This window comes from Myotis myotis, unplaced genomic scaffold, assembly GCF_014108235.1.
Source record: "Myotis myotis isolate mMyoMyo1 unplaced genomic scaffold, mMyoMyo1.p scaffold_m19_p_18, whole genome shotgun sequence".
NCBI lineage: Eukaryota > Metazoa > Chordata > Mammalia > Chiroptera > Vespertilionidae > Myotis > Myotis myotis.
The window spans coordinates 35336506-35349491 of record NW_023416322.1 but is presented as its reverse complement, the minus strand read 5'-3'; the positions used below and the strand labels follow the sequence as shown (position 1 = coordinate 35349491).

Here is a 12986-nt window from a genome sequence, read left to right as displayed (position 1 = left end):
TGCACAGCCACCCGAGTCATCAGCTCTGTTTTACAGTGGGGAATAGTGAGGCTTGTTCTAGGCCATACGATGAACTCAGTCAACATGACCCCAGCCCTTTCATTCTAGCCCTCCAGCCTGGAGACCAGGCCTCCTTCCTTCCGGCTGGTCCCCTGGGAGCTGGGGGAGACACTGCAGGGACCAGGAACCCACAGAGCCCTGCGTTGTGAAGAAACGCAATGCCTCATGCCTGCACGCATCACTTCTGTTAAAAGTGTTTCTGGATTTAGAGCAGATTTTTGTGATTATGTGTCGGTTGTTGGTTTTGGTTTTTCCGTTAAAGAATGCCATGAATATAAACGCTGTCGTGTGGGGAACTCTGCCAGGGGCTACCAAGAAATTCCCGGGCACTGCAGACTCCAGCTCCAGGCCCTGTTGACATATCCCTAGACGCCCATGAACGTTCATGCCTCTTGGCCTTGGCATATTCTCTTCCCTCTGTCTGCTGTCTTTCCTTCCCTCCAAACACCCAATACCTCCCACCCGCACACACCCCCATGCACACCACACGCACAGCACCCACCCAGGGGTTCCCCTTTCCTGAGGACTTTGGGGGTGCCACCTCCTAGCTGATCACCCACCATGGAGCACATCCTCTGAAATGTTCTCCAATCATAGTTCACTTGTTATTATCTCTGGCCTCTGCCCCTCGCAGAGTCTCTTTATTGAATATGAGAATGTGGGGGTGTGGGGTGAGGGCAGGGAGGGCACCCCTCACCTGGTGGATGACGTTGGCTCTGTGGTCTGTCGCTGCAGCCGCGTGTGACGCACGATGTGCTCTCTGACGGACATCTGCACCTCGGCCGGGATGTCTGGGGACGTGTGGCTGATCTTCACGGCCGCCTCCAAGAAGCCCAGGGTGCTGGGGTCCTTCAGCTTGTCCGCCATGGCGCCTCTGGAGCCGGGGACCTTAGCACAAGAGGGACTGGAGGTCTCCTTGTTCCTCCGGGGCGTCCAGCACAGCTTCCAAAAGAGAAAGAGAAAAACTGCCACCAGGGCCACGCCACACACGACAACTACGACTGCGACGAGGCTGACAGAGGTGCCTGCCCTCGGCGTGCGCCAGGCAGGGAGGGACAGGCGGACGGAGGCGGGAAAAGCGGGCAGGGCGATGGGAGAGGGAGCACACACAAGGGACAAAGACGGAAGAAGAGAAAAGAATGGTCGTGAGAAAGCTGCCCAGGCGGAGGGGACATGGCTTCAGGGTTGATGCTCCACAGTCCACTGGCCTTCACCCGCGGCTGATGTTACAGCGCCCCCTCCCCCCACGGCCAGCTTGGGGAGCACCTGATGCTTGTTGGCTTGTGCACGGGGAAGGGAGAGTAATTTCAGTAACAGCCTAAGCAAATGTGCAGAGTCGTGAAGCATTCACATTCGGATGCCGTTTGAATTTCTATTAGAGCTGTTACGATGGCCGGCGTATGGCAGGGTCATTTTCGGGCACAGCTCTCTTCCTCAACAGGCTGAGCCGCCTTGGAGATGGGAAGCTTCAGGATCTTCCCCTCCCCCCACGGAGCCCAGAGCGGGAGCTCAGTAAGTAGTTATTGATTTGACTTGCAATGAATGAAATCCTGCGCCATTGCTTTGAGGGCCGAGATTAGGTCTAATACTTCTTCTATACTCAGAACTCTGCGCGTAGTAGGCTCCATAAAGACTTGTGTTAAGTTGGAATCCGAGGCACACAGTTTATTTCAAAGCTACTAGTAAACACAAACGATCCCTATAGCTGTCTCTTCTTTTTGCCCCATTCCTGTGGCTATTTGAGAGCTCTGCTGTGAAACTGGTATTTTTGAATGTTGTACTTGGTTCAGGGGTGGACGCTCACTGCCCCACCCCCAGCCCACCCCTGCCCCCAGTAGGATGGCCCTTATCCCCAGGGAGCTGTGCAGATGCCTCCCTCTGGGAGAAATGATTGAGCAGACCTCTCGTCCCACCTGTAGGAAAGGCCTCTTGAGCCCAAGGCCTCTTCTGACTCTGAGAAGAAAGGTCAGAGGCTCTGAAGCAATGGTACCCCGGCAGGTGTGCACAAAGGTCACCTGTGGGCAGGCCAGCAGGGAAGTCTTGTATGCTGACATGATGATTGGAAGATTGAGATTCCACCGCCATCACCACCAGACTTTTTGCTACTCTGGCAAAGGACAGATGACTTGGTACCTACCCTTGCACTCATGCCTGATGGGAACATTTGGAGGGGTGTGTCCCCACCAGTTCTACTCCCTGTTCCCTGCCTGGCCCCTGCAGCAGGCCTGTGAGTTTGCAGCCCTGGGATGATCTTGTTCCGATGCCTTAAGAATCTTAGGAAGGTGAGAAACAACCCTACAAGTATCGAGGCCAGGCTGTGCTGCTGCAGGTGGGAGGAGTGGTCTAGAGAAGGGACTAGCCTGGGTCACAGGTCAGACACAGAGCCTGGACCAGGGTCCAGATGTCCACTGCCCAGCCCAGGGCTCTTTCCACCGTCCCAGCCTGTTTGTCCCTGATTAAGCTGTCGGCTACTGGAACCCTGTGTTTTTTATATTCGTCTGACTCAGGGCCTCGCACAGAAACTGGCCCATGAGAATAAATGAGTGAATGAATGAATGGCACATAAAGGAGCTGTAATTATCTCTTCAACCAACTTTGCTGAGCATCTGCCTTGGGCCAGGTGCTAAGCTCTGCTTGGAGTACAGAGATGCTAGGTCCCTCCTGGGGGGACCCAGAGTACTCACAGCATGCAGGCCCCAGGGAGAGCGGTCCCCCATCCAGAGGGGCCTGACAAGGAGGCGAGGACACCAGCCACCCTCTCTGGGGAGCCAGCACTGCCTTCCAACTCCCTGGCTTAGGCTACTGGCCTTGACCAGCTACCACGTTATGAATAAGGAGTAACAGCAGAGAACCCTCAATTCCTCGGCCACCTGCACCAACCCCCAGGCCCCTGCACAGAGACAATGGAGCCGTTCTGGGCCAGAGGAGCCGGGTCAGTCCTTCCCCAGAGACTGAGGTCTCTAATGGGGTGTTGCATGCATCCAGGGAGCACAAGAGAAGAAGTATCAGCTTGTTCTAATATGTATTTACTATCTTAATAATAAGACATCAAGCTCTGGCCAGCGTGGCTCAGTTGGTTGAGAGTGGTCCCGTGCACTGAAAGATTGCCGGTTCAATTCTCAGCCAGGGCATGTGCCCAGGTGGTGGGCTCAATCCCCAGTGTGATCCCTGGTTGGGGTGTGTATGGGAGGCAGCCGATCGGTGATCCTCTCTCACATCAATGTTTCCCTCTCTCTTCCTCTCCCTTCTTCTCTCTCTAAAATCAATCAAGAAAAGAAAACATAAAAACCTTAACAGACATACAAGTTGGTAGTAATAGAAATGATGGCATTTTATTATTGTATTTAGGTCATTGAACATTGCCATGTCCAAAGTACAAAGCACTTTTTATGTGTATTACTCATACTCTCCAGGGAAATGGGCCTGGCTATCATCCACATTTTGCAGATGAGGAAACTGAGGCACAGAGGACTGAATTGACTGCCCAGAGCCACACAGCTCGAGTGGTGGCGCTGAGATACGACCCAGGCTCTCCGGCCCTGCAGTTCTCTCTGTTGATGTGTGGCATATATCATGGGGACAGATAAGCACACTGTTTCCTTAGGCCCTCAGCCCCTGGGGTGCTCGAGAGCAACCCCAGACAGATGCATCCTCCTCCTAAGTATCTGCCAGCTCCGGACCCTTGACCTCTGCTCTCTGTTACAGCTGTGCTGGCTGCCTCTCTGCAGTGAGTCATCTTAAAACAAAAGGTATTTCTAGGACTTGGCTTTCTTTTGATCATACATCTGACTTGCTCTGGTAGTAATTCGAATTTTAATGAGGAAGGGGGAGAGGTGGAGGGGTCCAGAGAGCATAGCGTGCATTTAAATGCTCAGCCTGACAAAATACTGAATTCCTAAATGAAGAGAGAGGTGGGGCAGGAGGCGGGCCGAAGGAATCAATTCTTCCTCCGTGTGGTTGCTATTTTGAACGCTTCTCCGTGAGGCCCCCTGCTGTTGTTCCCTTGAAGCTGTGATTAAGGGAGGCAGGGGTATGGATTCCTGGGAATCAGCACCCAGCGCTCAGTGCTGGTTATGTAAGACCAGGAGGCCTTACTCTGCCCAACGGATCTTCTCCCTGCACGCCCCCCAGGCAGGCACTGTGCGGAGAACCGGGTCCCGGGTCCTGGGTTCACCCTCGCAGGGGATGCAAGGAGGTGAGCAAGGCCAGGAAGAGCAGAATTAGGCCAGGGCAGGGGGTAACTGTACAGGACTTAGCCCCCTTCAAATCACTGCATATGGCCTTGAACTCAGCCAGCCCACTTAGCCTGATTAAAGGCGCATCGAGGCTGGGAAGGGTAGGCTCTCTGAGGCCTGAGGACCGTGCAGAAGCCCAGATCACCTAAGCCAGCGGTCGCCAACCTTTCGTACCTCACAGATCACCTGTTGGCGACCGCTGACCTAAGCTGTGTGCCTTCCTACCCTGCCTGCTGGGGCCAATGGGCCAGGACGTGTTGCCCTCACAGGTGTACAGGTAGCCTTCAGAGCCTTTTCCTCACCGTGTCTTGTTGGAACCACAGCCCCGTGAGGCAGGTAAGATTTGATGGGCAGCTCAGCCACCATTTGAGTCCTGACCCAGTGCACTTCATATGGATACCAGGCACAGCTTCATGACAAGGCAGAGGCAGCCCTCTCATTAGGGCAAAAGCCCTTGTCACAGCACTGGAAAGAGAAAATACTTCCTAAATATTGGTATTCTTCCCCATCTTCCTTCTTTATTTCCCCTTCAGCCTGGAGAGAAGGGAGCTCAGATTGGGCTCATTCAATGTCCATCTCCACTGGCTTTAAACTGTGTGACTTTCACGAGCTACTTAAGCTCTCCCAGCCTCGGTTTCCTCATCTGTACAATGGGTATAATGATAGTATCTACCTCATAGGGGCATTGTGAGGTTTCAGTGAGATCAAAAGTATATCAGAAATGCCGAGGACAGTGCCTGGAAGGTAGTAAGCAACATAATAAATATTAGCTATTTTAAAAAATATATATTTTTATTGATTTCTGAGAAGAAGGGAAAGGGAGAGAGAGAGAGAAACATCAGTGATGAGAGAGAATCACTGATCGGCTGCCTCCTGCAGGCCCCACATTGGGGAGCAAGCCCGCAACCCCAAGCATGTGCCCTGACTGGGAATCAAACTGTGGCCTCCTGGTTCATAGGTCAACGCTCAACCACTAAGCCATGCTGGCCGGGCAGCTATTTTTATTGGAAGTACCTGCTTCCACCCAGTCAGGCTTTAAATATCCCCTCATTGTGAAATTTATTTTGTAGGCAGAACACTTGCAAGCCATGAACTCTAATAAGCAGAGATAGCTTTAACTTTATCATAATCAACCAGGAACAAACTTACTAGCAGAAATACTGTATTTCATACATAGCCAGGTCTCTCTCTGGCTCAAGACATAGGGGCACCGCAGGAAAGCTCTCACATCTGCAAGTCTCTCAGTCAATACTCATGTGCTTGCTCCTTGTCCCGTTGTTCTGTTGTGGCCCCCACCAGCCAGCTGGTGGGCAGCGTGAGGTCCAAAAGAAAGTCATAAAGAAAAGTCAACTGAGATCGTGTGGCGCTTTCGCAACGCTTTTCTTGGGAACTGGAGGAAAGCAGTCCTTTGCTCAATGTCAGGCATGAAACGTCTTCACTGGGCATCAGAGGAGCCGGATTCCACAGGCACCTGCTCTGGGAAACCATTCTGGCCAATTACCCAGCAGCAAAGAGCTCTGGAACCAGGCACGGGGAACACGCCAGGGACCTGGCACTGTGCGAGGGCTTGTGGCTTCTAGGCCTGGCTGGGGAAGTGGGTCTCACTGGGGCGCAGACACGGCAGGACATCTCGGGGAGCACCAGCGCCAGAATGACCAGAGCATGTTCACCCACGTGTCCGATGGTGTGACCTTGAACAAGTTACTTAACTTCACCAAACCTTGGTCTCTTCTTTTAGTTAATGGGGATTCTAATTATCCCTACTTCACAGACTCACTGTGAATATTAGAGAAGCGAAGACTTTCAGCACAGCGGCCCAAACGTACACTGTTATTGTTCTTCATGCTTTGCTTTCTTTTGTTGGAGGATAATCATTTACTGCGTACAGAATGGATCCACAGCTGGGCCCTCTGAGGCAGAGGAGGGGGACACCAGCCCAGAGGCGGAGTGTCTGAGAGACCCTCAGGCCCCTCCTCTGTCCCGGGAAGTTGAGATCTTCCTGAAGGACCTGCCTGTCACCTTAAGTGAGGCTGTCTGGCACGGGTGATGGCTCATGGCCTCCCTCTCTCGCCAGGAAATGCTGGTTTATTAATTAGCAACCAGGGCTTTCTTATCTCCACAACTGACACTTCTTTCTCCAAAGACAGAGCCCCAGTGCCCCCGCCCTCTCTCCACCCATAGTGTTAGGATTCATCTGTGGCTCTTATCGCTTGCTTTTGTCCCCATTTTTCCAATGGGTTCCCATGTCAGGAAAATCCATTTTGCAACAGTAACAGGCATTTTCGTTAACAGATTGTAATTGAAAAGATAAACTGGGGAGAGGAAGTGAAAAGAAAGGACCATTTTCCCTGCTCCCCTCAAATCTGGAGAAGGCTGCAGGGCGAGGGGCTGTCATTCAGACACAGACGACAGAGACAGACAATGCGACCCAGAGACCCAGAGCCATAAAGCAAAAACTGCAGAGGCTCAAGCCTGGGAGGAACAGGGCCTGGTCTGGGACTGGAAACGCCTCTGGGCATTATTATTCCAATATTAATACCAGTCATGTTATTTGTTACTTACTTCTATGGGGTCAGCACTGTACCCCCTTACATGATCTCACTTCATCTTTAAAGCCTCCCTAAGAAATTAGTATTCACCTCTTAAGTAACTTGTGCAAAAGAACATCGCATTAAGTGGAAAAACTGGGAATTGAACCTGGGACTTTCTGATGCCCGAGTTCAGGCTCCTGAGCCAGGCCTCCGAGGGAGCTGGAGGCTGAGCTGAAGAGCTGTCCAGCTGAGGGCTGGGCAGAGTAACTGGGGCAGCATCTCTTTGTTATAATCAGGAGAGGGTAGGGGCCATACTCTACTATATGACCGGATCCTGAAAACCTGGAGACCAGACTTATGGCCAACCTCCTCATCCCCCATCCTTTCTTCCCTGGGAAGTGCAGACCCGGCGGGTTACCCACCAGCCACCAGGCAAATAATCTACGGCCCCTGGAAAGTCTCACTGCCGAGATGTACCTGAGAAATACCTGTGTGTGTGTGAGTGTGTGTGTGTGTGTGTGTGTGTGTGTGTTGGGGGGGTGGGCAGGGGGCTCTTCTGTTCCAAGGCGCACGGATGCGATCCATTCATAATGAGCTTTGCCGAGGCTTGTAAATTTATTAGGAGAACCTGGTGTAATTAAAATTCCGGGTTAGCAGGAGAGGGAGCGGAGAGACTTTGCTTTCTCTCCTGCTTTCAGAGATCCAGGCCAAAGTACCGATGGGGATAATTAGCGGAGTCCAAACAGAAAAGGAATTAATGCTCCCGAAAAGGCCGTGATGGGGAGAGACAGTGCTGGGCTAATTACGGCCGCACCAAGCTTTCTGACTGGCCGCCGCGTCCACCTTCATTAAGGGCTTCAGCGGTAAGACGGGGCTGATGAGTGCTACAGCCCGCAGAGTATTGGCATTCATTTAGCAGTTCTTAGTGTTATTTTGGCAGATGGTGACTGGACCTTTCTGCCTGGTTGGTCAGGGCATGTGGTCCCTCTGAATGTGGAGATCGAGGCTGGGGTGATGGGGGGAGGGGGCAGACAGAGAGCCAGAAGATTCTTTACCCTCCACCCCACTCTTTCTGTTTATACCTGCAACTCGTCAGGGGAAAAGTCTGCCTGGGCCCATGTAGAGCAAGAAAAACAGATCCGCAATAGAGAGAAGGGAGGGATGAGGGGTGCCATGTCCCTGAAGCGTCCCAAGCTGGAGGCCCCCCTGACTTCAGCTCCTACGTGTGGCCCAGGCCTTCAGTCCTGAGAGTCTGCTTTTCTAAGCAGGACCAGCAGGGGTGCCACCAAGCGCGGGGGGCCTTTCCTTCCCCCTTTCATCCTCCACTCCAGACAGCCCCACAGACCCTCCAGAAGCCTGGCCTGATCCCACGCCTCCATCTTCGTCCTCATTATCTGCAGCCACATGTTATCCGCAGCCCAACTCTGTGGGCAGGGAGCACAGAGTGACACGACACCAGTTAGAAGAGAACACGTCTTTTGGACAGAGCTCAGAGGGATGGAGCATTCTGGATCCACCTCCCCCACTCTTGATGCCCCCAGTCAGGAGAAGAGAACTTCTAGAACTGTGAGTCCAAGGCTCTACCACTCCAGCATGCTGGAGCCTGGTTCTAGAATCCTGAGGCTCAAGGCACACCAGAGGATGAGAAGACCACCAGGCCAGGTGCGAATGCCAGGATTCTCAAAGGAAGGCAAAGCCTTCAGAAGGCCTTCCTCCCAGCAAGGAGGGAGAGAGGGGCTGATCAGAACAGAAACAAGACTTCTGTGTGTGGATGACACGCTGTGCATTTAATGTGCCATCACAAGCAGGGACAATATTATCTGTGCTGCAAACAGCCAACTTCAAAGCCGGTGGCTGAATCAAAGTACATCTCCAGAGTCATTAGAGAAGTGAACAAACATCACATACATCTCATAGCCATAGGTGAGCAAGGGAATAACCATTCCTGGCTGCCAGCCGAGACAGGGCAGGCAGCTCGGGGTCTCCCCTACAGGCTCCTGCATTTTCTAGATCACCTCCAAACCTCTGCTTGCTACCTCCAGTCCAGAGCCCGTGCCACCCACACCCAACACTTTAAAACTTGGCCTACAGAAAAAGTTGAAAGATGAAGATTGCCTGCCGTGTCCCCTGGTGGCGGAGGGCAGGGGGTAGGAGGCGTATATCAAGGAGGAAGCAGACCCTTTGCCTTTAGAGCTTTTAAAGAAAAAGGGAACTTGCTTTTAGCTGGGAGAGTTTGCGTCGAGGCATTTCCAAGTTGGGGTCTGGTTGAGATTTCCTGTGCAATTCCTAGCACAGACGCTGGCTTAGAATAGGTCCCGGTAAATGATAGTAGAGTCTGAATCGCAATTGTTGCATCTCAGGGTGTTACTAGAAACCCCGCGAGGTAGGGACTTAGAGCAGGAGGAAAGCAGGAGAAACATACAATGATAAAGTGGACTGGGCATGCGCTGGCCACTTGCATTTTTCATGTAACTGCAAATGGAGAAAACAAAACACACAGCCTTCTCTGATAGAGAATCTGGACCCAGGCAGTGGCTCTGGGATGCAGGGAGCAGGCTGGGAGGGGGGCTCCCCAGAGGTCTGGTCCTGAATGCTACAGCATCTCCCCAGACCCTGTGCTCACCTAAAGGGCACGATCCCAAAGCAGCTCTCAACCTCTTTCTTTTGCTGTGATCCAGGACCCCCTGCTGCCTCCCCCATCCCTTTCAGCCCCCCAGCTTGGTCCCCAGGGTTCCTGAGGCTTGTGACTCAGCAGGGAAAGTTAAAGTTCCCGAGGACTCAAACTCGCTTTCTGGAGCAGCCTTCGGGGAAGACACACTGGTTCATCTGGGCCCACTGGCTCGCGCTGTTCTGCCTTCTCTCATCCTCAGCCTGGTGGTCAGGTACCTGTCATTCCAGACAACAGGGTGTCCCTCTAGTCAGAACACCAGTGCCTCCCGGTATCAGGATGTACCACACACACACACACACACACACACACACACACACACAACTACCCCCGCCCCAGCATCTCTGCCCTGGACAGACAGGTGGGGTCGCCTCCATTCCAGATGGAACCCGACAGGTGTGCCCCCACCTTGTATTATCCCCTTTAGGGTTTGAGGCTCAGGACTCGCATTGAGGGCCCCACGAGGGTGCATCATTGGAGGGAGGATGGAAGCGAGCCGGAGGCAGGCAGGCAGGAAGAGCCTCCCTGACTGGGGGAAATTGTGCGTCCGGTGGGTATGGATGGGGAGTTGGGTGGTGTAGGAGGTGATGGCACCGGAGAACCAAAGTCTAATAGCACTGGCTGGGTCTAACCTAGTCTGAGATTCTCCAAGAGGGAGAATCGAGCCTCCCACCTCCATCACCCGCCACCCTCTAAAGTTCCTCATGTCTAACCCGAGTCCCTCCTGTCGCAGAGAACCCCTCGATTAGACATCGCCAAGGCCAGAGAGAGAGCAGCGCCTCCTACAACCGCACGCAGCGCGGACCGGGCCCCCTGCGGGCTGGACACACACCCTCACACACAGGATCCCCGACCCCAGGGCCGTTCCTAACCCAGGACCTACCGATGGGCCTGACCTTTAACCTCAAGTGAAGACAGGACCCTGGACCTCCCGGGAGAAGTGCGAGGAGACGAAATTCCCGCCTCTCGCGGCCCCTTCCTCCCTTTCCCGCGCCGCTGGCACCGAGCCCCGCGCCATCTCCGCGCACCCCCGGCCCCGCGCCACTGGGGTCAGGGTGGGGGACAGGGAGGGCTGGAGTCTGCGGGGCGAAGGGGGCCGGGGCGCCCGGGTCCCCGCCGGACCTCCCCACCCCCACCCCGCATTCTCCGAGGCCTCGCGCGCCCAGCTCCTCCCCGCCGGGGGCGCCGCGACCCCTGCCTCCCTCCCGACGTCGGTGTCGGGACAAAGAGGCTCGGCTGCGGCGGGCGGCGTGGCCGCGCGGGTCTGGGGCCCGCCGGCCACCACCTGCCCACCTCCCGCGCTCCCGCCGCCAGGGCGCGACTCCGGGGAGACGCTGCCGCCCCGGCCCTGACCCCGCGGGGCCGAGCGCGGACTCACCGGCTCGGGCGGGCTCGACTCGGCGTGGGCTCCGGCCGGGCTCGGCGGCCACCGGGCTGCGCCGGGCGCAGGGTCCGCGCCGCTCGGGCGGGAGGCGCCCGCTTGGCAAAGTCGGCGGGAGGCACCGGCTCCGTCGCGCCCCGGCCCCGAGTCCGAGTGAGTCAGGGAGGCCGCGGGAGCGAGTTATAGGCGGCGGGGGAGGACGCTGCGACACCTCCCACCCCGCCCCCCAGCGGAGGCGCGGGGAGCCGCTCGCCGCCGAGACGCCGGGGCACAAAGACCGCGTGCCGGCCTCAGACCCAAGTTTCTCCCCGGGAGGCCCAGGGGGCTCGGGCCGCGCTCCCCCCGGGAGCAGACAAACGGACGGACAGACCGACAGGCAGGCCCTGGGACCGCGACCGCCCGAGGAGACGAGTTAGGTCCTCAGCCGGGATGTCCGTGGTCTGCTCCCCGCACAGACCCCTCCCCTGGCAGATCGCCCCCGGGGCGAGCGCAGGGACGGAAGGGAAACTGAGGCCCCAAGGGGCGCCGCATCGCGGGGGCCCAGCTTTCCACGGGGTCCCCGCGGGGTCACACGGGAGCGGGGAGGGGGTCCTCTCCTCCTGGGGCCCCTTGGCGCCGCGCCGCCTGCCCTGCGGGCCACGGGCCAGGGCACTGGCGGAGAATGGTTGCGAATCCAGGATCTGGAGCCTGAGTTCTCTCTCGGTCCCGTGCTCCCGGGGCCAGAGGGTTGGGGACTGAGAGGGTGGACAGTTAGGGTGACGATCCAGGAAAGGAGGGGCCTCGGGTTTCGCGTTACCTGCGTCGGCCGGGCTCGGACTCCGCTCTGGGGTCTGTAGCTCGAAGCTCCGACAAGTCTGCACGTCCAGCCCGACAGGGGGCGGCCGGGCCCGGCACAGCGAGGCCAGGACCGCGAGCGCCGCCTGGCACCGAGCCGGCTCGACCCCCCACGCCCCGCTCATGCCCGGGACACCCAGGCCCTCGGTGCAGCCGCGGGATCGCGCGCCCGGCCGGACTGGGGCGGGACAGGCGGCCCCAAGAAGACCCTCCCGGCAGCGCGGCCCCTGCGGCTCCCTTGGGCTTTTAATCACTTCCCGCAGGGTCTCCGCCCCTCACGTGGCATCCCGCGCCCATCCCGCGGCAGCTGGCACGTCTGGCGCCTCTCGGCCGCCCCCTCTACACTTGGGGACCCGCCTGAGTCCCGGCGGGCTCCAGGAGATGGCACCCGGTTGTCCCGCACCTTGGAGGATGCAAGGCCCCGGAGAGGGCCGGGGATCTGGCTCCGCATTCACTGCCTGGGGTGACCTTGGGCCTCTGGGCCTCAGTTTCCCTCTCTGTACGGGAGTATAACGATGAGCAGTGTTTCACGAGCATCTGGGGATATAAAGACAGTGTTTGTGAAACTGGTGAACTGCCCCATGCCATACCAGTGGTGACGAAATAGAAAAACCTGTAACAGAGAATGCCGACCGGCTGGTCTGGGGGCCTTGGCCAAGGTTCCTGACGGGAAAAGTTAGACTTGCCCCAAGTCGCAGCTTCGGAGGCAGAAAACCTTCAGACTGCGGGGCAATGCAAACTGCAAAAAGTCTTCCCGAGCCCCGCAATCCTGCGGTCCCCGGTACCGCATGTTGCTATGGCGACGGGAGGCAGCGGCCGTCTCTCTCCATGGCAACGGGAGGGGAAAGTTTCTGGAGAATAGGGATGGTGGGGGCCTTTCAAGAGGGCGCTGGGTTCCCACTAGACCCACCTCCCTGCATCCCTACACCACCACGGAGATCATGTATGTTGCAATTAAGCATCGTGGGGGCCAGAAAGACCAAAATTAAATGGGAGGATGGAGGCTAGACTTTAGGCAGAACTCCACTAGGGGAACTGTGGCGTGAGGTCCAGGAGCAGGTTGGCGGAGGGACTCCGAGGAGCTTCGCTCAGCCCTGCAGATGTCTGAGCCCCCCCGGGGCGCGCCCGTGGATTTGAGGGGGGGTAAGGGGGGACCTGCCACAGAAGTCTGGCGTCCTCGCCTCGTTGGCGGGTGGGCCCCTTCCTATGTGGAGCCCACCCGGAGCTCCAGGCTCGGGTCCCTTTGCCTTCCTAGAGCTGGGAGGAAACTTTAGCTG

At 56.6% G+C, this 12986-nt stretch overlaps 1 protein-coding gene across 5 annotated transcripts in view; it reads right to left on the bottom strand.

Annotated features, from left to right (window-relative positions):
• The window catches only part of SYT6 (synaptotagmin 6), a 49638-nt gene extending 37687 nt beyond the window's left edge, over positions 1-11951 (bottom strand). For 3 of the 5 annotated variants that reach the window (XM_036344451.1, XM_036344449.1, XM_036344452.1), the window contains exons 1-2: positions 11672-11951; positions 758-1002 (exon numbers count right to left, since the gene is read on the bottom strand). In XM_036344451.1, the coding sequence (XP_036200344.1) occupies positions 758-927 (170 nt within the window). In that variant the 5' untranslated portion in view covers positions 928-1002; positions 11672-11951. Of the gene's footprint in view, positions 1-757; positions 1086-10872; positions 11042-11671 lie in introns of those variants that run through there. The other 2 variants (XM_036344454.1, XM_036344453.1) reach the window with 2 other exon arrangements.
• Between the last annotated feature and the right edge of the window lie 1035 nt (positions 11952-12986).